Raw genomic sequence first — 20,159 nt, forward strand, 5'->3', positions numbered from 1 at the left:
TGAACTGTGTTAGACAGGCGCACTCCCCAGGGGGAGGGGGCGCCGGGCACGCACGCAATCTGCCCGAGGGTGGTTGCACCTCTGTCAGCGTCGGGAGCCTCTCTTTGCGTTTTAACCCAATTGGGCGGAAATCAAAACACAACAGGCTCGGATAAGCTCAACGTTACATACAGCACCAAGCAGCTAAATGACACAATTTTAGGGGGGCGGCACCAGGAAACCACATGGACAGAGAGGAAGAGACAACGAGAGAGGACGAAAATTTTCCTTTGCTTCTCAATTGATACCTCGCTTGTACCATTGTGTATATACTTTGCCTGGTTAACGATATCTCAGGACCTTGTTGTTTGTCTCTGTTTGTATTATCCATTCGTTTGCGGGTTGTGTGGGTGTAACGTCACTCATTGTTGTCAACTCTTTTTTGCATAAGGTATTAAGCTGGGAAGACTTCTCACTGGCATTATACATCTCTCTGCCACGCACTCTACCCGAAGCTTTAGATGAAGGCCATCTCTACTTTGCTCTTTTCGAGTTCGTATCTGCCAGGTGCCATTGTGCTTGGTAAGACTGTTCGCCAGCAGGGGATCTCGGAGGGTACAGAACTGGTTGTCATTGTCGGATGTCTCTTATCTGAATTTGAACAAAATCTACTCCAAGTAAGTGTTCCGAGGTGCCGTAATAGTCCTTCTCATAGGTTTGCCTGATCAACACATTCGCTGTTCGGACCGCTCGTTGTTCTCTCCAGCCGCCGTGGGCGCTGGAGTCGAATAGCTGCTCATGTCCGCCGCGTACTGTGTCCCTGATCGGCACTATCTTAGTGAAACCGTATACTGACATGAACGTCCATATAGAGTGTCTTTGATCGTGTCATTGACGTGTCGCTTATCCGTGCCTCCCCGTCAGAGGAGCTGAAACTGTTGGGACGTCCCGAACTGGGACCAACATTCTCCAAGATTAACCTGTTTGCACTCACGCAGTACGACCAGGTCTTGTACCTGGACGCCGATACCTTGCCTGTTCAGCGTGTAGCTGACTTGCTTGACACGTACTCTGTTGAGGAGTCGCAGATCTTGGCTGCTCCAGACTGTGGGTGGCCTGATATCTTCAACAGTGGTGTCTTTGTCATCAAACCTTCTCAGGACACGTTTGACGACCTGCTGTCAATCGTTCGAACTTCTAACAAGCCTTCCTTTGACGGAGCAGACCAGGGTTTACTAAACGAATACTTCACAGTGAGACCTGACAAGGAATGGCTCAGACTGCCATTCGTGTACAACGTTACACCTTCTGGAGGATACGAGTACTTGCCAGCCTATAAGTTCTTTGCGGATGATGTTAAACTTATCCACTACATCGGAGCGACGAAGCCTTGGGATTGCGACAGATGGGATTCCATTGCGATGAGAGGAAGGTGGTGGTCTAAATATGCAGAGTTCTTCCATGATAAGCCGCCATTGGAGTCGATCCACGGTATTGTGCCATACTACTTTGAGCCTGTGGTTGAGCCGGTATACGTTGAAGAAGCACCAGCTGAGCCAGCTTTCGAGGAGCCGTCCCTTGAACAGGCAGTACCATACGAAGAGCATTATCAACCAGAGACTGAATATCATCCATACGAGGAAACTAAGGAGATCCTGTTAAACCCTGAATCTTACCAGTACTTCGACACTGTTCCAATCGTTGAAAGTTGGGATCCTGCGCATTCTGAACCTCCAAAGCATGGTAAGCCTGAAGCACAGAATTTCCCTGATTTGCACATGGTGAATCTATGGTCTAACGATGCAACATGGGATGAACCTAGTGAATTTACCTATGAAGAAGATAACGAAGAACCGTGGGAAGAGCCTTTACCTCCACCTCTATTCCCATGGGAGTTTGAGCCTCGTGAAAAAGCTGAACGTGTATTTGATCCATCGCTCGGACCTAATAACTGGGATGACATACCTTTAATTCAACGTATCAAGGAACTCCAGCTCGAAGAGGCCAATAAGTCGCAGAGCGAGACGGGAACTGCTGTGGAGAAGAACGAGGATGAGATTGAAAGACTGAGGGAGATTGAAGAACGGTACACCGGTGATATTGCAGACGACGTTGCTGAGGATGCCATTGAGGACGGCTTCTTAGATGTCATTAAGCAGGAAGATGAAGACGAAGAAGCCCTATTGGATGAACTTGAAAAGGCAAAGAACGTGGTTCTTACCCCTCAGGTGCCTACTTCTGTGGAGCAGGCACTGGATAAGTTGGATGCACTGGTGCAGTCCAACGAAAGATACACCGATGACATCAAGGACGACATTGCAGAGGACGCGATCGAAGAAGGCGTGCTGGATGTCATCGAGGACGAGACAGCAGCGGAGGAGAAACTCATTGAAGAGGATGAGAAGCTGAAGACCTGAAGCAAAGGTGCAAGATCGAGAGAGGCTGCATAAACTCCATAATGTAAACTACTAATACCAAATAACAACACACATTGCCCGTATACACGATAATAAACTAATTCCAATGCCTCGGCTGTGTAGCTCTTCTGTGCTCTATGCCACCATTGGCCCAATTGAAAGCACTCTTTACAGCCCTGGGCTCCTACAACACCATAAAGCCAACATGTGATGGAGAGCGCGCTAGACTTAGATAATGTGCACGTGACCATAGCTTACATAAGCAACATCCATCGCCAGAATTTTAAACTTTTTTCGTTTTTCGTGTTTTTTTTTTTTTTTTTGCGCTGTGTTTTTCGTTTTTGTGGTTTGTCTGTACGCTGAAAATTTTTTTGAGCGCCTTCCAACAGAGAAAAAAAACTTTCAATGTTCTCTTCTTCCCTTCAAAACTTCTCTTTTTCTCTCTTCTCCAATTAACTTATTCCATTAAGAATATCCCATTAGTATTAACACATAATGGCTGACGGTATTACAGAGATTGACGCCAACTTGATTGAGACCAACTATGACAAGGTTGTGTACTCCTTTGACGACTTGAACTTGAAGAAGGAGATTCTCAGAGGTATCTACGGTTACGGTTACGAGAACCCATCTTCTATCCAACAACGTGCCATTGCTCCAATCATCGAAGGTAACGATGTTCTTGCCCAGGCTCAATCCGGTACCGGTAAGACTGCTACTTTCACCATCTCTGCTTTGCAAAGAATTGACGAGACCAAGAAGGTTACCCAAGTCTTGATCCTTGCCCCAACCAGAGAGTTGGCTCTTCAAATCCAGAACGTTGTTCTCAGTATTGGTCAACACATGGATGTCTCCATCCACGCCTCCATTGGTGGTACCTCCATCCAAGACGATATTGAGGCCTTCAAGAAGGGTGCTCAGATCATTGTCGGTACCCCAGGTCGTGTCTACGACATGATTGCTCGTCGTATCTTCAACACCTCCAACGTTAAGATGTTCATCTTGGATGAGGCCGATGAGATGTTGTCCTCTGGTTTCAAGGAGCAAATCTACAACATCTGTTCCCTCTTGCCAACCACCACCCAAGTTGTCTTGTTGTCTGCTACCATGCCACAAGATGTCTTGGAGGTCACCACCAAGTTCATGAGAAACCCAATCAGAATTCTTGTCAAGAAGGATGAGTTGACTTTGGAAGGTATCAAGCAATTCTTCATCAACGTTGAGAAGGAGGAGTTCAAGTACGACTGTTTGGTTGATCTTTACGACACCATCTCCGTCACCCAAGCTGTCATCTTCTGTAACACCAGAAGAAAAGTTGAGGAGTTGACTGAGCGTTTGACCGCTGACAAGTACACCGTTTCTGCTATCCACTCTGAGTTGTCCCAACAAGAGAGAGACACCATCATGAACGAGTTCAGAACCGGTTCCTCAAGAATCTTGATCTCCACCGATTTGTTGGCCCGTGGTATCGATGTCCAACAGGTGTCCCTTGTCATCAACTACGACTTGCCATCCAACAAGGAGAACTACATCCACAGAATTGGTAGAGGTGGTCGTTTCGGTCGTAAGGGTGTTGCCATCAACTTTGTCACCGACAAGGATGTTGGTATGATGAGAGATATTGAGAAGTTCTACTCCACACAGATTGAGGAATTCCCAGCCAACTATGATGATATCTTCAACTAAGGGAATTGAACCCTGGCTATTATGACATACGAAATATACAAAAACAGAAAACAGGCATCATAGGAAGGGGAAAGGAGACTACCATCGAATGTTCTTTTCTTCCTTTGTTTATGTGTTTCTTCTCTTATGATCATTTGTTCCGACTCTATTCTCTTTTTTCTTTCTTTCTTTATGTATAGGTGTATGTTTTTTCTTCTTCTTTATCATCAATGGGGGTTAGTGTTTAATACAGAAAGTATACCAGTCCACTGGTGTATATATCAACTATAGTGTTTTCATTAGTTAAACAAGCCTGCGATCAGTGGGTTGTGCAACTGCAGAGTGGGATGTATGTATTCACTCATCGTCGCCAATCTTTTCAATCTTGCCCTGTGTCTTTGATTCACCATCAACACCGACAATGAGGATCTTGTCAAGAGTTGTCGACTCGTCCTCATCTTCACCGTCAAAGAATAAAGTCAAGCTGGTGACCTTTTGGAACCTGACGTACTTCAGCTTGATCTCTACGCATCCATCCTCGTTGAACTGTCCAATATCCTCCTGATGCAGCGCATTGATGGTTGTCGCATCGTCAAAGCCCAAGATGCTGCTTCTATTTGCCCAAACCTTGATCAAATTAGGTCTTTGGCCACTGGTGCTCTTGATCACCAGTGACGACACTTTGCAAATATTTGTAAACGGGATGTGGATCAACAACTGGGAGTCTGCATCGGTGGAGATCTTGGAGTCCTCGTCCAGCTTGAGCAACCCTTTGACCTTCTCGCTGCTCTGTGTGGCGTTCAGGCACTCAAACTCGCCAAACTGAACCGTCTTGTTCAACAGCGTGAAGCCCTTCGGAACATATGTGGCCACCAGTTGTTTATCAGCAGAACTCAGCGATGAACTGGAGTCTTCACCAACATCACGGCGCTTCCCGTGTGGCGCTAGGGCGCTCAGCTTCTTCAACCCTTCAAGAACAGCCTGTGTTGAAGCGCCACGGACCCTCTCAACTTCCTTGCCCTTGTGCAGAAACACAAACGTCGGGACCGCAGTGATCGAGTACTTGGAGGCGATTTCCCTATGCTTATCCAAATCAACTTTGGCAATCTCCACCGTTGTGTATTGCGTGTAGAGCTGTTCAATCATAGGCGCAATCGCCTGGCACGGCCCACACCAAGCAGCGGTGAAGTAGAGCACCAGAGCTTCACAGCGCAGAAACTCATTGAGGTCACTGTGGGTCTGGACGTAGTTAATTGGCATCTCTTCGCGATGGCTGTGTGCGCTTTATAGCTCTACAATTGATGATGAGATGGGTTTCGACTGTGAGTGCCATTTTCTCTCCTTTTGCGAGGCGCCATGGTATTCACACGCTGCTGCTGCTGTTGTTGTTGTTCGCTTGTTGTTGTTCGCTTGTTCTCTTAACTACTGGGTGTCTGGATGTTACAGAGGGTATAGCCTATACAGAGAGCACTACAACGGTGGATTGGGAAGGATTAGTGGTGTTGAGATTGGCTGTGTGTACGTTAAGGAGATGAGTCTTCTCTCTGGAGTTCATTGCTGAGGATGCGGATGTCGTCGGGGGTCAACGCGTCGAGTTTTATCGACCTTTTATACTCCAATTCTGTATCGACTCTGAACTCGTCATCGGTAACGGTTATCTTTATGAAGGTGTCCTCTTTTTGCAAGCTGCCCTGTGTGAACTCTGTGAACCACTGTGGCTCGTTAGTCAGCTCTGAGAGTCTGTCTAGCGGCTCATATTTCGAGTGTAGCTCGGTATACAGCTTGTTTAGACTTTCAAACTTGGTAAACCAATGCAATGTGGTGATAAGCTGGCTTAGAGCACCACAGGCAAACCCTGTTGTCTGCACGAACTCGGACTGTACAAATTGAAATGTCTGTAGCAGCGAGTTCCTCTTTGTCCTGTAGATGTCGTTGTTATTGCACAGCTGTGCCCTCGACTCGTTGTCCAACACTATTCCAACTTTATTGGCCAAATGACGTGGGATAATCAGGGGCTTTGAGAACTCCACTTTGAACCCAACGTCATTCACCGTCACGGATTCAAACGCCAACGCAATACGCTCGTCCGATGCTAGCGATATCTGGAACAGACTATTGATCATGATCGAGAACTCCTGCGTGCTGTACTCCGAATTAGGGAATTCTGCTTGCAATGTCCCCATTATCGAAGTGTACTGGTGGAAAAGGTCAACCTGTGTGGAGTTTTGGTCCAACACGCTCAACTGCTCCAAGCATCTGTCGAACTGCACCAACTTCTGCTGCTTCAAAGCCATCTCCAGCACTATGGACCCATCTGCGTTGTTCACCGTGAACATGGAGTCGTTATTAGCAAGGATAAGCTTCACAGTATCAACGTCTATCCTTGTTTGGCCCCTTATCGAAGACTCCAGCTCGTGGAAGTCTATGTCAATCACCAGAATCTTTCCTGCTATTGATACCCGCTTGACTCCAGGCGATATCTCTTCGTTGAAAGTTTCAAACTTGTAGAAGTTGGCCAGGCGCAGCAAGTTCTCCAGCGTCACACTCCCGGGCGACTGCTTCAAGATCGTCGCTATACGTGTGAGGTCTGAGTGGTATGAGTCCATCTGTTTACTCCGTGCAATGCTTCTGTTGTTTACACCCTTCGCTTTGTACACACTTCTCGATCGTTTTTTATCTTTGTGAGTTGCCCAGGCAGGTTGCTCGAAGCGGTAGCAGACACACACGGCAAAATAGTGCGGGAAGATCAGCGGGAAAAATGGGCATTGTTTATACGTCAACGGGTTGCTTTTACTCCATCTCACTGGGACGTTGAGGGCAAAACAAGCAAAGGGGAATGGTAGGGATTCTTAAGAACAAAAGCGAGCATAGTGGCACTGTAAATCAGTCGACAAAGGAGTTCAGAGAAGAGGTGTTGAAGAACACGAAGCTCAACGCCCAGCTCCAGAGCGAAGAGCATAAGAAGATAGTTGCGAAGCAGCAGCAGGAGGAAGCTGAGCAGCGGGCACTACAGGTTGAGCAGGAGAGATTGCAATGGAACAAGAAGAACCTTGAGGACAATGAGGTTATACAGAAGCAGATCTTGGAGAACATGGAAACAACCATCGATGAGCCAAAGACGCCGTTCCAGCACGCCACTGAGGTGAATGAATACTACAAGGAGGATGAGGATGAGCTCGAAGACTTCTCGCTGGGGGCTCCTGAGTTCTCTGTTCCTTCAGAGGAGGAGGAATCCACAGGTGTGCCTGTGGAGCGTGTTGAGTCTCACGTATCGCTCGGAGGTGTACCTGATCCTAGCGAGCTACACAAGGGACAGCCGCCAGATCACCACATGACGTTTGAGGAGAAGAAGAAGCTACACTACCACCACGAGGCTCCGCAATTCCACCCGGTGGAGGACGCTGATGACGATGGCGAGGATGAGGCCCCAGAGAGGAAGATGTCATTTGCAGAGAAGCGTAAGCTGCACTACAGCAAAGAGCACGTTCCAAAGGAATGATATTTCCCGTTGTATATCGTAGAGTCCCCTGTAATGGCACAGCAGGACATTGCCAGTTTGTTGAATATATACTTTTGTCTTGTTGTGTTCTGTCTACACAAATGTACATAAACGTCATAGAACGCTTATAAATAGCTTATAATAGTTGTCTTCGTTAAGGTCGTTTCGGTCGTTTTCGGTGTGGTGTGTGCGTGCGATGGCCGCGACAATCACTTCTTCTTTGAGATGAAGAAGTAGTCGGCGAGGAACGACATCACAGTGTCATCTGTGTGGTATTGCAAATCGTTATTGCTCTGTTTACGAGGGAACTCGTTGAAGAAATGGTTGTTCTTTGCCTGTCTGTGCTCCGTGGAGTTCATCTCCATTATCCGCTCCTTTGACAGCCACGATGACAACTTCTCCTTTGGGAACTCGAGGAAAAACTCTGAGCTCTCCGCGGCGGTGTTGATGGGGCCCTTGGTGGAGCCCTCGGTGGGGTTTCCCTGCTGAGCTCCCAGTTGGGCGTCTGGCTGGTAGTCGAGGAAAGTCATGGTTCAAAATGTGTGTTTAAGAAGAACGAAACGAGAAGAAAGCGGAACGATAAGGAGGAAACCCAGGGAAAGGATCAAGACGAACAACAAGAGGATGCCACAGGGTATATATCCTTCACGCTGAAAGCACACCCAGGTTCGTATACACCACAGGCTTCCGAAGTGGGACCTGAGTGTGTGACCCGGAATTTGAAGACTGGCAACGCCGAAATCGGACTTCGAAATTTCACGCACCCATTGCTACACATCCGGTACGCGCCGCATAAATCTCTCGTCCTCCAAAGCGCCGGGCGTTTTAGGTGCAGCAGAGCCGTTGTGTACGCAAGCATCTAAAACTCCGCTTCAAAGGCCTTTATATACCCGCTCCTCAGCAACAGAGGTGCAAGCCACGCACACAACAACAGGAATGGGATCGCTACGGCGGAAGCGCAGAGACATCGCTGTATTTCAATCTCTCTATACACCTGAGCACGAGCTTATAGCCGCCTCAAGCCATTGCGTACATAGTCGCACGGGTTGTAGTCGTCATCGACGCCCATCGAACGCTGTGAGCGGCTCTCGAGTAGAAAGTTAACAAGATTGACATAGTCACCTTCATCCTCGTCCTCGCCGCTTCCAACATCATCACCATCGTCGTCGTCATCACTGGCTGCATACACATCGCCAGCCTCGATACAGCCAAAGCGCTCATCACCGCCGTGCCCTTTATCTTCGGCGCCCCACTCGTCAGTCTCGTCGATGCTTTCAATCTCATGCACAACATCGCCAACTTCTGACGGTGAGCCATGGCTATACCCACCCGTGGATTGCTCAACAAGCTGTGTGTCACTTCCCTCCGTAACAACATCCAGGTCAATCAGTCCGCCAAGTGTGTAAGGGAATTTGGAGCAGCTGGTTGGTGTTCTTGGTGTCTCCAAGTCACTGTTACAACCAGCACTGCCAGTCCCTGGTGTACCTGCACGCTCAAAGATAGAGCCTGAACCGCTCGAGAAGCGAGACTCTGACGTTGAAATGCTAATTGCTGACGAACGACGATGTAAGCTTCTTCTTTGGGGTAATGCTGACTCGCCATTCAATACAATATTATTCGGTGATGTTTTAGAAGCTGGTAAAACGTTCCGAAGCGATGGAGATGATGGACAGCTGGTGCACTGGAACCAGCCCTTTGGGAAGGTATAGGATGACAAATGGTAATACAGCTCTTGCTCTTCTGTAATGCTTGTTTTGGTCTTTGTCCGTGGTGTTGCTGCTGTATATCCACTCAAACTGTACCTGTGACAGCTCTCGAGCTTGTACATCGGGTATGTATCCTCGTCAACGTTCACCGTCTTGCTTGCATCGATATTCGTATATTCGTCATCGTGGATAGTCATCATGTTATTCCAATCAGCTGAAGTGATAATCTGTGTAAGTCTTTTAGACTTGAGGCCAATAAGGGGATACTGAGAAGTAGTAGGAACTAACAGTATGTAGGTTAGAGGACTGGCGTAAGGGCCTATGCTCAACCTTTTTATATATCCCCAGTCCAGCTTCAACTTGTCATCTGAAGCATAGATATGTATGCATATCTCACACACGTTCCAGTGAGGGTGCATCATGCACATATACAATGCTGCTATAGCTCTCAAACCACTCAACCGTGTGTCTCTAGTTAGCAACGTTGGTCTGTCTTAAAGTTTAACCACTCCACTCCAATTCCTCTGATATACAGCCATCATCACACTGAATGAAACATATCAACGATCAGAATAGAAACTTTACACGAAGCATAACCCTAAATTTCCTAGGAGTTGCCACCTAATGTCCTGAGCTCCAGCACAACGTAGAGTATTGAGTTGTAGGGCACAACTGCAATTAACAGACTCCATATAATACTGAGCCCAGGATGCAACAAGCCAAAGCATAGAGTTTCATCACAGGTATGATTGGGCATCGGACGCTGAAATTTGTCTAGATCACGTTTATACAGCGCACATAATATGGAACTGTAAGCTTATGTGTGCAGTGTGGTTGATTAACGTTCATATTGTTATTAATAACGTGAGAGAGACGCTTGGTCCAACAACTGAACACAGCTGAGCCTCAACTTTCGTAGCTAACTCTGAAGCTTAATACGTTACTCGAGCATACATGCGCACTCTGGTGTGGTTTTGGCTGTAGATTTAGAGTTGGTTTCGACTTCAACATGCCGTAAGTTTATAGTGTCCTTTGCTACAAGTCAACTGAGCCAATCAGCGTTGCCATGGCTGGCCTTGCTGCCCACGTCAAATCCAAACCCAACTCATCAAACAATTAAAGTGGGGCAAAGACCTGTTGAGAAACTTAATAGACACCTGGGTTACAAAGCCTCAAGCTGGACTTGGCTGGATGACAGATTCTCAAACGTGTGTGATGTAAGCTGCCTTTCCTCTGGTGAGCTTGTTTCAAGCGAGCCTGCGCCGTCTTCCAAGGTTGAACACTGATATGCCAACATCGCGATAAGAGGACATGAAGTCTTGTTGTTGAATGAAGATAAGGCCCTCCATCGAAAGTCTGCTGAGAGTTACACACCTTGTGGCCACGCTCAAATCACACCATAGTGTGGTATAAGGGTGTGTATGCCCTCTGCTAAGCACAAGTGCTGACATAGATCGTTGGTGCAACAGATGCACTGAATATGCCGTGTATGTACACCATAACAATGTTAATGCATGAATATTACCCCGTCCAGACCAAACTCTGACGTGGTGATGAGCGTGTTTTCAAAGGAGTCTGATGAAGAAAGCCCCTCTCTGTGCTTCATCATGGGTTATTGTGCATCAGTAAGCAGTGACTAATGAACAATTGGTGTCGAAGAGTGCAGGACAGGTGCTCGAAACCTGGAAACGATCACCCTTCTAAGCCAGAATGTGCCTTGCTTATCAGTGACACCACAAGTCGTTATCATTTGATCTTTTGCTATAAAGACTATGCAAGCTTTACACGGTGCTAGGGAGATATGTGATGGATTTACTTTCTTCAGTTATACACTATGATCTGCTCTGAGGAGAAAGCATATGGCCTAAGATACCAGTTCCTTCCCTTCTTCTAATGCTGAAGTAATGGTTTGGCACGGCACTAAGGGAAAAGCAGCAATCTTGGTACGTTTCCTCCGTCCAAACTGGTTCGCTTTAGCGATGAACTGTACACCTCTGCTGTGCTTCCTGCTGTGTCTCCATGCGATGTCGTTTTAAGCTTTGGTGAACTCAACGCATCATAAGTTTGTTTGAAGGTATAATATACACATCTCGGCATGCCTCATACAGGTTCTTGAAACTAATACTTGCAACTTTATTCAGTAGATTGTAGGAGTCCGGTAAACTTTTCCATGCCCAGGAGATGGCAGTTCTGAAGGCATAAGTAGTACCAAGCAAATTAACTTTGATGGTTAAGCAAGGACACAGCTGGTAGTGCTGATCAGAGGGTCAATCTTGTTTCGTAATCACATTTCTAGATTTATCCAGGATTTATTCAGGATTTATTCAGGATTTACTTGAGATCAAGACATTATGGGTGTCGTTCCTGTGAACTGATTCAACATCTCAAGACACCCTGGTATCTGGCTACAACCCTACAATGTTGTACACGCTGTCTGTATCGAAATTCCTTTCCGTATATGAGAGCTTCAAGAAGTGGCCTACTTGAACCTCTAAATTTTTTGACAATGTGCAAATCACAACGCCAGATTTCACTGTCATGCCTCCATGTTTCAGTCTCCACACCTTGAGCAACTTGGCTAAACCTCGCTATACTCTATGACTACGGCGAAAACTCACACGGCCCACGTCCGTGAACGCATGCGTTGATATCTTCTAATCTAAAACTCTCGAAAACCTGCCTGAGTGTACTGAAGCGTGCAATTAATAAATCAGAAGTGTGGAAATATCATCAAGGTTCACCCGTTTCTCATGCACCGAAGCTTCGAAAGAACACCTCTTTCGGTATAGAAACACGAACTCCAGTGCATGGAAGCATTTTTTAGCTCTCCAGCCTTCCTTAAGTAGCTATGCATGGGATAATAATTCCTTTTAAACTGTGCTTTTAGATGTTTTAAAGGGCACTGATGTGTTCGTAAACTTGAGCACCTCAAGTAATGGAACGAATCGTACTGAATCAAACTGAAACAAGTAACAAGCATGGAGCATGTCGTAGGTACATTGACGTTCTATGTATAACTCTACGTGGACTCAGTTGGGATCTGCTGCGGAAAGTTCAACTATAGTGCCCTTTAATGTCAGCAAAAGCTGAAATCGAGCCTATGAGAGTGGCACTCTTGATACAATACAAGGCCCTAGAGCCTAGATCTGTCTGAATTCCAGCCAACAAGTGCCCATGGTCTCACAAGTTTGGAATTAATATCGATATCACCAAACATCACCGTCATATTTTACAATACGCGTTAGATGCAATGACCATAAGGTCACTAAGGGAACAGGGCATGATGTAGCTTCCATTATTATAATTATATATGCACTTTGCACTCCATTAGTTACTGGTTTATCTACTCTATGAGATATCATCACATCTGCCAACGCCAATGGCTGTTATAGAACATCAATACATGAAACATGATCTACAGGGAAAATGGCTGTTCTCATAGACGAGTACAGTATCTATCAAGGAGAGGGTAATCTCTGTGAACTAGTACGTACTAAAGAAGATATCCTATGTATCGCTCTTGGCCATGAGATGCTTGACATCACCTTCCGTATCTCTCCCTCTCGCACAAGCACGATTATTACGGAATATCCACACCCATACTCCATACACAATGTATAGTACATGCTCCTAGGCGAATATTGAAAACATTACTGTCTGATTAATATGTATCGAATTATTTAAAGAAAGGACACAACACATCGTATCTGTGCTCTCCTCTCCTTGACCTCCTCATCCATGTTTGAAACAATAACTTCAACAACTGTATAAAAACCTCAACCAAGATCAAGCTCTCAAAAAGACCTATTCATCGATAAATTCAGAAGAGAAAAGAGCCAATCAACTCTTCAACATTCCCAAAGTATGATGAATATCGAAAAATAATACTAGGAGACCTGGAGTCTACCAACAAAATAATACTCTTTCTGGTTTATCACCCAAGTTCACGTTCTGCACTGTCTAAACCAAGTTTATAAATAGTGTGTATAGTACGAACCAAACCCATGCCAGCACTCCAATCAAACATCAGTAGACATGGAGGCATGAGGTCAGACAGAACTGTGATAACCACAAGAGAAATATCAAACGAACTTTTGAAAACCAAACCGAACCCAAAAATGCAAACATGATGATGAGAAAACAAAACAAGATAAAACAATTCAACAAACAACTTTAAAGTCATGAGAGTGTAAAGAAGTAATAAAGATATAAAAGCGAAAATTCAACAGAAACCAAAGACAATGACAGCAACCTAGTGGCAAAAATCACCACCAGGAGTCAGTGTTGGAGGATCTGTTACCATAAGATTGACCAGAGGATTGGAAACCACCGTTACCATAGCCAGAGTTACCGTAAGAACGAGAGTTACCGTATCCAGATCCGAAAGATGAGCCGGAGTTGGCGTTGTAACCAGGTTGACGACGGAAATCTCTGGTGCTGTTATTACGGCCACCACGGCCACCACGACCACCACGGCCAGAGTTGAACTCACGTGAGATTGTAGTAAGGAAAGATGGAACTTCCTGGTTAGCTTCGGTCAAAATCTCAACAAGGTCCTTGACAACATTCTTGTTACCCCTGTTGAAGAAAGCAGTTGCAACACCAGTGTTACCAGCACGACCAGTACGACCAACTCTGTGGACGTAGTCGTCAATGTCTGATGGCAAATCATAGTTGATGACATGGGTAACATTTGGAATATCCAAACCACGGGCAGCAACGGCGGTGGCAACAAGGATTGGGGCCTTACCAGTTCTGAAGTACTCCAAAGCACGCTCACGCTCAGATTGAGTACGGTCACCGTGGATAGATGTAGCAGGGAAGCCCTGGTTGATCAAAAAGTCGGACAATGCATCAGCCAATCTCTTGGTCTCGACGAAAATCAAGGTCAATCCCTTCTCCTCTGCAGTCAAGATATCCAAAAGAACGGACTTCTTCTCATCCTCTTCAACGTACAAGATTCTTTGAGTAATATTCTCAGAAGTGGAACCAACCTTACCAACGGACAAGAAGATGTAGTCCTTCAAGAAATCACGGGCCAACATTTGAATGTCGGTTGGGAATGTAGCAGAAAACATGAGAGTCTGACGATCTTGAACATCTGGCATGTCACATTCCTGAACAATGTGTCTGATCTGTGGTTCGAAACCCATATCCAACATTCTATCAGCCTCATCCAAAACCAAATATTTGATGTTTTGCAAAGAGATACGACCTCTCTCCAACAAGTCGTTCAAACGACCTGGAGTAGCCACCAACAAGTCACAGCCACGCTCAATCTCTCTGAGCTGACTTCCAATATCAGCACCTCCGTAAACCACACAAGGTCTAACCCAGGATCTGTATGTGAACTTCTTGGCCTCTTCGAAGATTTGCGAGACCAACTCTCTCGTTGGAGCCAAAACCAAGGCAGTTGGGTAGGCTTTTCTTCTGGAGAATTGCGTGGTTGCTGGTGGAACTGGAGATGGACCGTTGGAGAATGACTCGGACAAGATTGGGAACAAGAAACCACCAGTCTTACCGGAACCAGTCTGGGCACAGGCCATCAAATCACGACCGGCAGCAACGATAGGGATGGAATACTTCTGTACCGGGGTTGGCTTTGTGAAACGGGCGAGCTTGACGTTCTCGAAGAGCAGCTCCTCCAAAGGTGGAGAGGTGAAGGAGGTGATTGGCTCGGGAACGTCATCACCGGTGGCCTCGACCGGGATGTCGTCGTAGTTGTCAAAGTTGATACCAGAGGACTGGAAGCTTGGATCGTCCGCCTCACCAAACAACGTCTTCTCCAGGGCCTCGTTTCTTGGAGCTGGAACGTGCTTCCCATCAACAAACTTACCCTGGCCAGCGTTTCTTCCTCTCTGGCCGCCGTAACCGCCACCGTAGCCGCCGCCATATCCTCCACGTCTATCGTTGCCACGACCGTAGCCAAACCCTCTGTTGCCACCGTAGAAACCACCCTCGTTGTTGTTTCTGTAGCCGCCGTTGTTGAAACGTGGTTGCGACTGGCCTTGTCCCTGCTCTTGTGGACGTCTTCTAGCGTGTGGTGGCACGTAGGACGAGGCTCCTGGTCCGCTAGCGGCAGAGCCGACGTTGAGCTCTTCAAAGTTCTTTTCAAGATTGTTTGCCATACTGAACTATTGCAATGATGTCTTTCCTTTATTATAAAAACAAAAAAAGAAGTCTTTTGTACTTTCTATATATACAAATCTTGTTGAGACTTGTTACCTTTTGACGGTGATTTTTTTTTCTTTTGCTTTTGGCGATGGGCGATGTGGCGCAAATTGGCACAGATGGAAAAATTTTTCATCTCAGCGACAAAATTATCAGAATTCGGATACCCTGTGCAGATTTGGCGAAACCCCTCGTAAAAGTTCGCGAATGTCCCGTAAATGCCAAATCGGGAAGTTTTTCACCCCCGACACTGCGTCCAAGGCGCTGTTCGCTTGCATGGATGTCTTCTTTGTTGATTTGATTCATTTGATTCATTTGATTCATTTGATTCATTTGATTCATTCTATGGAGGCATTGGTTCACATTGGAAGGGTGTTCGTCAGGTGGTTTAGTCCTGGTGCGTGCTGGTGAGGGAGGATGTTTGGGGCTTCAGCACGCTGGGCGTTCCAAGCAGCTTGCTCGCCAGGCTCAGTTGTGGAGTATGAGCTCAATTGTTAAGTACGAGCTCAGTTGTGAAGTATGAGCTCAATTGTTAAGTACGAGCTCAACTATGAAGTACGAGCTCAATTGTGAAGTATGAGCTCAATTGTTAAGTACGAGCTCAACTATGAAGTACGAGCTCAATTGTGAAGTACGAGCTCAATTGTGAAGTACGAGCTCAACTATGAAGTACGAGCTCAGTTGTGAAGTATGAGCTCAAGCTGTATGCCTGTCTGATGGATTCCTCTCATTGAGGTGTTACCACTTTGTACTATTTATATAACGTAGGATGTTGGCCATGAACCCATACTCTGAGCCCTGTGCCCATTATCTAACATACACAGCACCTCGATTGATTGCGTATTCTGCTCACTGAAAGAATATGCCTGACACTAAGCTCGAACTCTCTAACACGGTCTCGGATATCTCCCCTTCAGACAGCATTGGCTCCAACGGTGAGGCCAACGGCGAGCTCCAGGTCCTCCAAGCCTCCTGGCGAGGAGACAGATGGAGAACGTTCAAGGAATCCTTCAAAAAAGAAGCTCCACGGGAATATGACTTGGAAAACAACGATGTGGAGTCGAAATCAGAAGACAATGCAATCTCCAACAGACACGTTGTTATGCTTGCACTAGCTGGCGGATTGGGCACTGGCTTGCTCGTCGGAGTTGGTGGTGGCTTGGCCAGGAGTGGTCCTGCTGGCTTGCTTATGGCATTCACGATAGTTGGTGCTATGGTTTATCTCACAATGGGTGCTGCTGGAGAATTGGCAGTTGCCTATTCAGCTGTGCCTGGTGGATTCAACTCCTACGCAAGACGGCTTGTTGACCCTTCGCTATCGTTTGCTGTTGCCTGGAACTATTGTATCAATTGGTTTACTGTCTTGCCCTTGGAGCTAGTGACGGCTTCAATGACCATCAAGTTCTGGGACCCTCATACAAATGCAGACTTGTACGTCTCTATCTTACTTGTGATGGTTTGCATCATCAACTTCATAGGTGCTCGAGGCTACGCAGAAGCTGAATTTTGGGCAAATTCAATCAAGGTGACCATGCTCGTCGGCTTCATCGTTCTTGGTATACTCATGGATGTTGGGATTTGCGGGACTCAAGGCAAAGTTCTCTTCAAATACTTTTCGAATCCAGGTCCCTTTGCCAATGGATTCAAAGGTGTCTGTGCTGTCCTTGTGACGTGTGCCTTCTCCCTTGGAGGAACAGAGTTCATGGCATTGTCAGCTGCTGACCAGAAGAAGCCACGGAGGGCTATCCCATCTGCCGTGAAACAAGTTGGATACAGACTAATCTTTGTTTACTTGCTCTCGATATTGCTCATTGGAATGCTAGTTCCCTATGATTCACCTTTTTTGATGGGGTCTGGTGGGAATAGAGGAGCACCAGTCTCTCCTTTTGTCATTGCTGTGAACTCTGGATCATTCAAGGCTCTGCCACATATCATCAATGCCGTGATTCTAGTTGCCCTTTTCTCGGTCGCCAACGCAGCATTGTACTGTTCTTCGAGGACTTTTTACTCTTTAGCACAACAGGGATATGCTCCAAAATGGTTTGACTTTGTCGATAGGAAGAAAAGACCCACGAGGGCAATGCTTCTATCAAGCACACTAGGGCTATTCAGTTTGATTGCAGCGTATCCTGACCAAGAGTCTATATTTGTCTGGTTGTTGTCGTTGTCCGGTTTGGCTTCACTCTTCACTTGGGGTACAATCAACATCTCCTTCTTGAGGATGAGATCAGCCATGAACGTACAAGGATTCAGTACGAGCGAGCTTGGTTATGTATCGTACTTTGGTACTCCGGGATCATGGGTCGCCATTGTCATCATAGTGGGCACCCTTGTGTCCCATTTCTGGGTCTCGTTATTCCCCTTTGAAACCAATGGTGTGTTTGACCCCGTCAACTTCCTCCAGAACTACTCGGGCTTTCCAGTTCTATTGGTGTTTTATATTTCGCATAAGGTGTATACCAGAAACTGGAGAATTTGTATACCTGCTGACGAGATCGATTTGGTCACTGATCGAAAGATATTTGATGCAGATGTCCTATACCAAGAGCACATTGAAGAGGAGAGGAGGTTGAAAGAAGGGCCTCTGTTCAAGCGCATTGTGGCATTCTGGTGTTAGGCACCTATATCCCAATGATCACTTTGAATGCCAATTCGTTCTCCCAGTGTTAACTTCATAGATAGCTGACCTCCACCGTCCATTGTCCCTCCATAAGTATCTCTGAGGTGAGACCTCAGAGCTAACTATGACTAACACATGAAACTGTGTAATAGTAACCAGCTGTAGTTCCATTGTACAAGTAAGAACAGGCACATTGACATGGTATTGAAATGGCCTAATACATCACCCTTCACGTAAGAATTCCAAACTTGCTGCTCAGGAGTGTGAGCCTTCCTTTTTGTTCAATCACAGGCCAAATATTCATTGAAGCTTTGATATTTCAAACAAACCAATATTGGCTCTCATGATATACAGTGTGGTGTGTATACATTAGTTCCTCTTAATACTATACATGTCTCCACTCACAGAATGCAATATCATCCTCAGTTATTCAGATTCAAATCCTCAATGTGAAGTTCTTTCGAAGTTGAGGTTTGTATCAATGGAGTGTTTGTAGTGGTTCGATGTGGAGTTTCAATCCCTTGCCCATCACTAGGTACAAAATGTGTGGAAAAATCTTGGTCGTCAATATCTACTCCAGAATCTTCATCTATAGCTTCCTCATCAACGTCATCTGAGATCTCATCTGGCTCTTCTAAGCTGAACTTTGGTTTGTTCAACTCCTCGTAGTTAATCTTGTTCTTCTTCGACAGCAAGTGAACAAAGGATTTCTGCTGCTCTCTAACGTTCCAATTCAACGTCCGACTGACACTTTCAAAATACTCTGTTGGGGAGCTCATAACAGTTGGAAAGGAGAAAGGGCTTGCCGATATGGAGATGTAATCTCCCTTCATGAGCTCGACTCTTGCCCTACCGTCAAAAGCTGCCCACGCCGTTGCTCTGCTTCTCTTTGGCACTTTCACCTTCAAAACCATACTATCAGGCAGCAAAATAGGCCTGAATGACAGCGTGTGAGGACAGATAGGCGTAACGGAGATGACGTTAACAGCAGGATGCACCAGCGAGCCTCCTGCTGAGAGAGAATACGCAGTAGAGCCCGTAGGCGTGGCAAGAATTAACCCGTCAGCCTGTGCCACTGTAAGCAGCGAGCCATCACCATAAAGCTCAAGCATCGACACAAATGGAGACGGGCCTCTATCGATGGTAACCTCGTTCAACGCCTGTTGTTCACACACAAGCGATCCATCTGCTCTATGAACACGACACGCCAACCTCATTCTGAGGTTCGTTCTAACGCCCTTCTCCAGAACAGCGCTTAGCGAGTCCCTAAACTCCTCGAACTGGAACGTCGTCAAGAACCCTAGGGAGCCCAGACTGAAGGACATCACCGGTGGAACCGATCTCTGGAACAGAGAAGACACGAAGAGCACGGTACCATCACCACCGAGCGTTATCACAAGGTCAATCGTCGTGGCCCTCTCCCGAACAAACAGCTTGTCCCAGTATCGCAGAGCAGTCTTAGCCCTTGGCACCTCTTTCATCAACCCCTCAGCATTGAACCGCTTGCTCTTCTCCAGGTGGTAGTCCACATACACCGTGATTCTCGGGTGATTGGTCAAGATCCACTCAGTCAACTCACGCGTCAGAAACACCAACGAATTGTCCCTGGCCTTGGTCACTATCAGCACCGTGTGTGCGTCCAGCGTCACAGTGGCCTTGTACAGATTCTTCGACAGCATACGTACCCCGTGGGCCGTCTCCGCCAGCTTAGCATGTGAGTGCGAACTCTTGAGGTTGGTTGAAGAGTTGGATAGCTTGCGCAACATCTTCACAGGGTCATTCGTATCATGAGACCTTCTACCCACACTGTGTCCTCCACTAGTGCCTTTCTGAGATTCCTTCTCCATCGTTACTCGACCAATTGATCCTTAATGGGCTCGCTTCCTCGTCCTCTTCGATGAGCTCTGTGTAAGAATTCGGCTCAGTTCCTCGTTGAGGGAAGAGGGTCCCCCGGGGAAATTATTTGCATTATTTTATACACAGCGGAACCGGCACCCCCCCTCGCCAGAAAATACAGACGGTTGGACTCAATTGGCTCCATCACCGGCATCGCAGACCTGTACAGTTGCTTGATTTGCTTGTAAACGACGGCTATGTAGTCC

General features: G+C 46.5%; 9 protein-coding genes across 9 annotated transcripts; 4 read left to right on the forward strand and 5 right to left on the reverse strand.

The window, feature by feature from the left end:
- Positions 1-385: 385 nt before the first annotated feature.
- Positions 386-2,461, forward strand: CYBJADRAFT_166623 (nucleotide-diphospho-sugar transferase). Its single transcript, XM_020214561.1, has 2 exons — positions 386-656; positions 852-2,461. Exons 1-2 carry the CDS (start codon positions 501-503, stop codon positions 2,394-2,396), a joined length of 1,701 nt encoding a protein of 566 aa, XP_020071879.1. The 5' UTR covers positions 386-500; the 3' UTR covers positions 2,397-2,461.
- Positions 2,462-2,891: 430 nt separating this feature from the next.
- On the forward strand, positions 2,892-4,082 carry CYBJADRAFT_171850 (uncharacterized protein; the record flags this gene model as incomplete). The annotated part of the gene is made up of 1 exon (XM_020216264.1): positions 2,892-4,082. The coding sequence occupies one exon, from the start codon at positions 2,892-2,894 to the stop codon at positions 4,080-4,082; it is 1,191 nt and encodes a 396-aa protein (XP_020071880.1).
- Positions 4,083-4,418: 336 nt separating this feature from the next.
- CYBJADRAFT_171851 (thioredoxin-like protein 1) lies at positions 4,419-5,321 on the reverse strand (the record flags this gene model as incomplete). The annotated part of the gene is made up of 1 exon (XM_020216265.1): positions 4,419-5,321. The coding sequence occupies one exon, from the start codon at positions 5,319-5,321 to the stop codon at positions 4,419-4,421; it is 903 nt and encodes a 300-aa protein (XP_020071881.1).
- Positions 5,322-5,583: 262 nt separating this feature from the next.
- On the reverse strand, positions 5,584-6,682 carry MED1 (Med1p; the record flags this gene model as incomplete). Its single annotated transcript, XM_020214562.1, has 1 exon — positions 5,584-6,682. Exon 1 carries the CDS (start codon positions 6,665-6,667, stop codon positions 5,585-5,587), a length of 1,083 nt encoding a protein of 360 aa, XP_020071882.1. The 5' UTR covers positions 6,668-6,682.
- A 326-nt stretch (positions 6,683-7,008) lies between these two features.
- On the forward strand, positions 7,009-7,560 carry GLC8 (PP1-complex regulatory subunit GLC8; the record flags this gene model as incomplete). Its single annotated transcript, XM_020214563.1, has 1 exon — positions 7,009-7,560. A coding segment is annotated over one exon (552 nt), but the record flags the coding sequence as incomplete, so codon positions are not given.
- Positions 7,561-8,379: 819 nt separating this feature from the next.
- Positions 8,380-10,108, reverse strand: CYBJADRAFT_166628 (uncharacterized protein). The gene has a single exon (XM_020214564.1). It carries the CDS (start codon positions 9,686-9,688, stop codon positions 8,567-8,569), a length of 1,122 nt encoding a protein of 373 aa, XP_020071884.1. The 5' UTR covers positions 9,689-10,108; the 3' UTR covers positions 8,380-8,566.
- A 3,429-nt stretch (positions 10,109-13,537) lies between these two features.
- On the reverse strand, positions 13,538-15,331 carry CYBJADRAFT_109052 (DEAD/DEAH box helicase; the record flags this gene model as incomplete). The annotated part of the gene is made up of 1 exon (XM_020212048.1): positions 13,538-15,331. A coding segment is annotated over one exon (1,794 nt), but the record flags the coding sequence as incomplete, so codon positions are not given.
- A 968-nt stretch (positions 15,332-16,299) lies between these two features.
- CYBJADRAFT_193543 (uncharacterized protein) lies at positions 16,300-18,054 on the forward strand (the record flags this gene model as incomplete). Its single annotated transcript, XM_020217485.1, has 2 exons — positions 16,300-16,372; positions 16,460-18,054. The coding sequence occupies 2 exons, from the start codon at positions 16,300-16,302 to the stop codon at positions 18,052-18,054; spliced, it is 1,668 nt and encodes a 555-aa protein (XP_020071886.1).
- Positions 18,055-18,563: 509 nt separating this feature from the next.
- UTR1 (NADH/NAD(+) kinase) lies at positions 18,564-19,793 on the reverse strand (the record flags this gene model as incomplete). Its single annotated transcript, XM_020212086.1, has 1 exon — positions 18,564-19,793. A coding segment is annotated over one exon (1,230 nt), but the record flags the coding sequence as incomplete, so codon positions are not given.
- Between the last annotated feature and the right edge of the window lie 366 nt (positions 19,794-20,159).

Source organism: Cyberlindnera jadinii (genome assembly GCF_001661405.1).
Source record: "Cyberlindnera jadinii NRRL Y-1542 unplaced genomic scaffold CYBJAscaffold_3, whole genome shotgun sequence".
NCBI lineage: Eukaryota > Fungi > Ascomycota > Saccharomycetes > Phaffomycetales > Wickerhamomycetaceae > Williopsis > Williopsis jadinii.

Bases quoted from the DNA above. Each gene is read 5' to 3' on its own strand.
- CYBJADRAFT_166623 (XM_020214561.1), top strand. From the start codon at position 501: ATGAAGGCCATCTCTACTTTGCTCTTTTCGAGTTCGTATCTGCCAGGT. The intron at 657-851 runs GTAAGTGTTCCG...ACGTCCATATAG, and splicing joins TTGAACAAAATCTACTCCAA to AGTGTCTTTGATCGTGTCAT.
- CYBJADRAFT_166628 (XM_020214564.1), bottom strand. From the start codon at position 9,688: ATGATGCACCCTCACTGGAACGTGTGTGAGATATGCATACATATCTAT.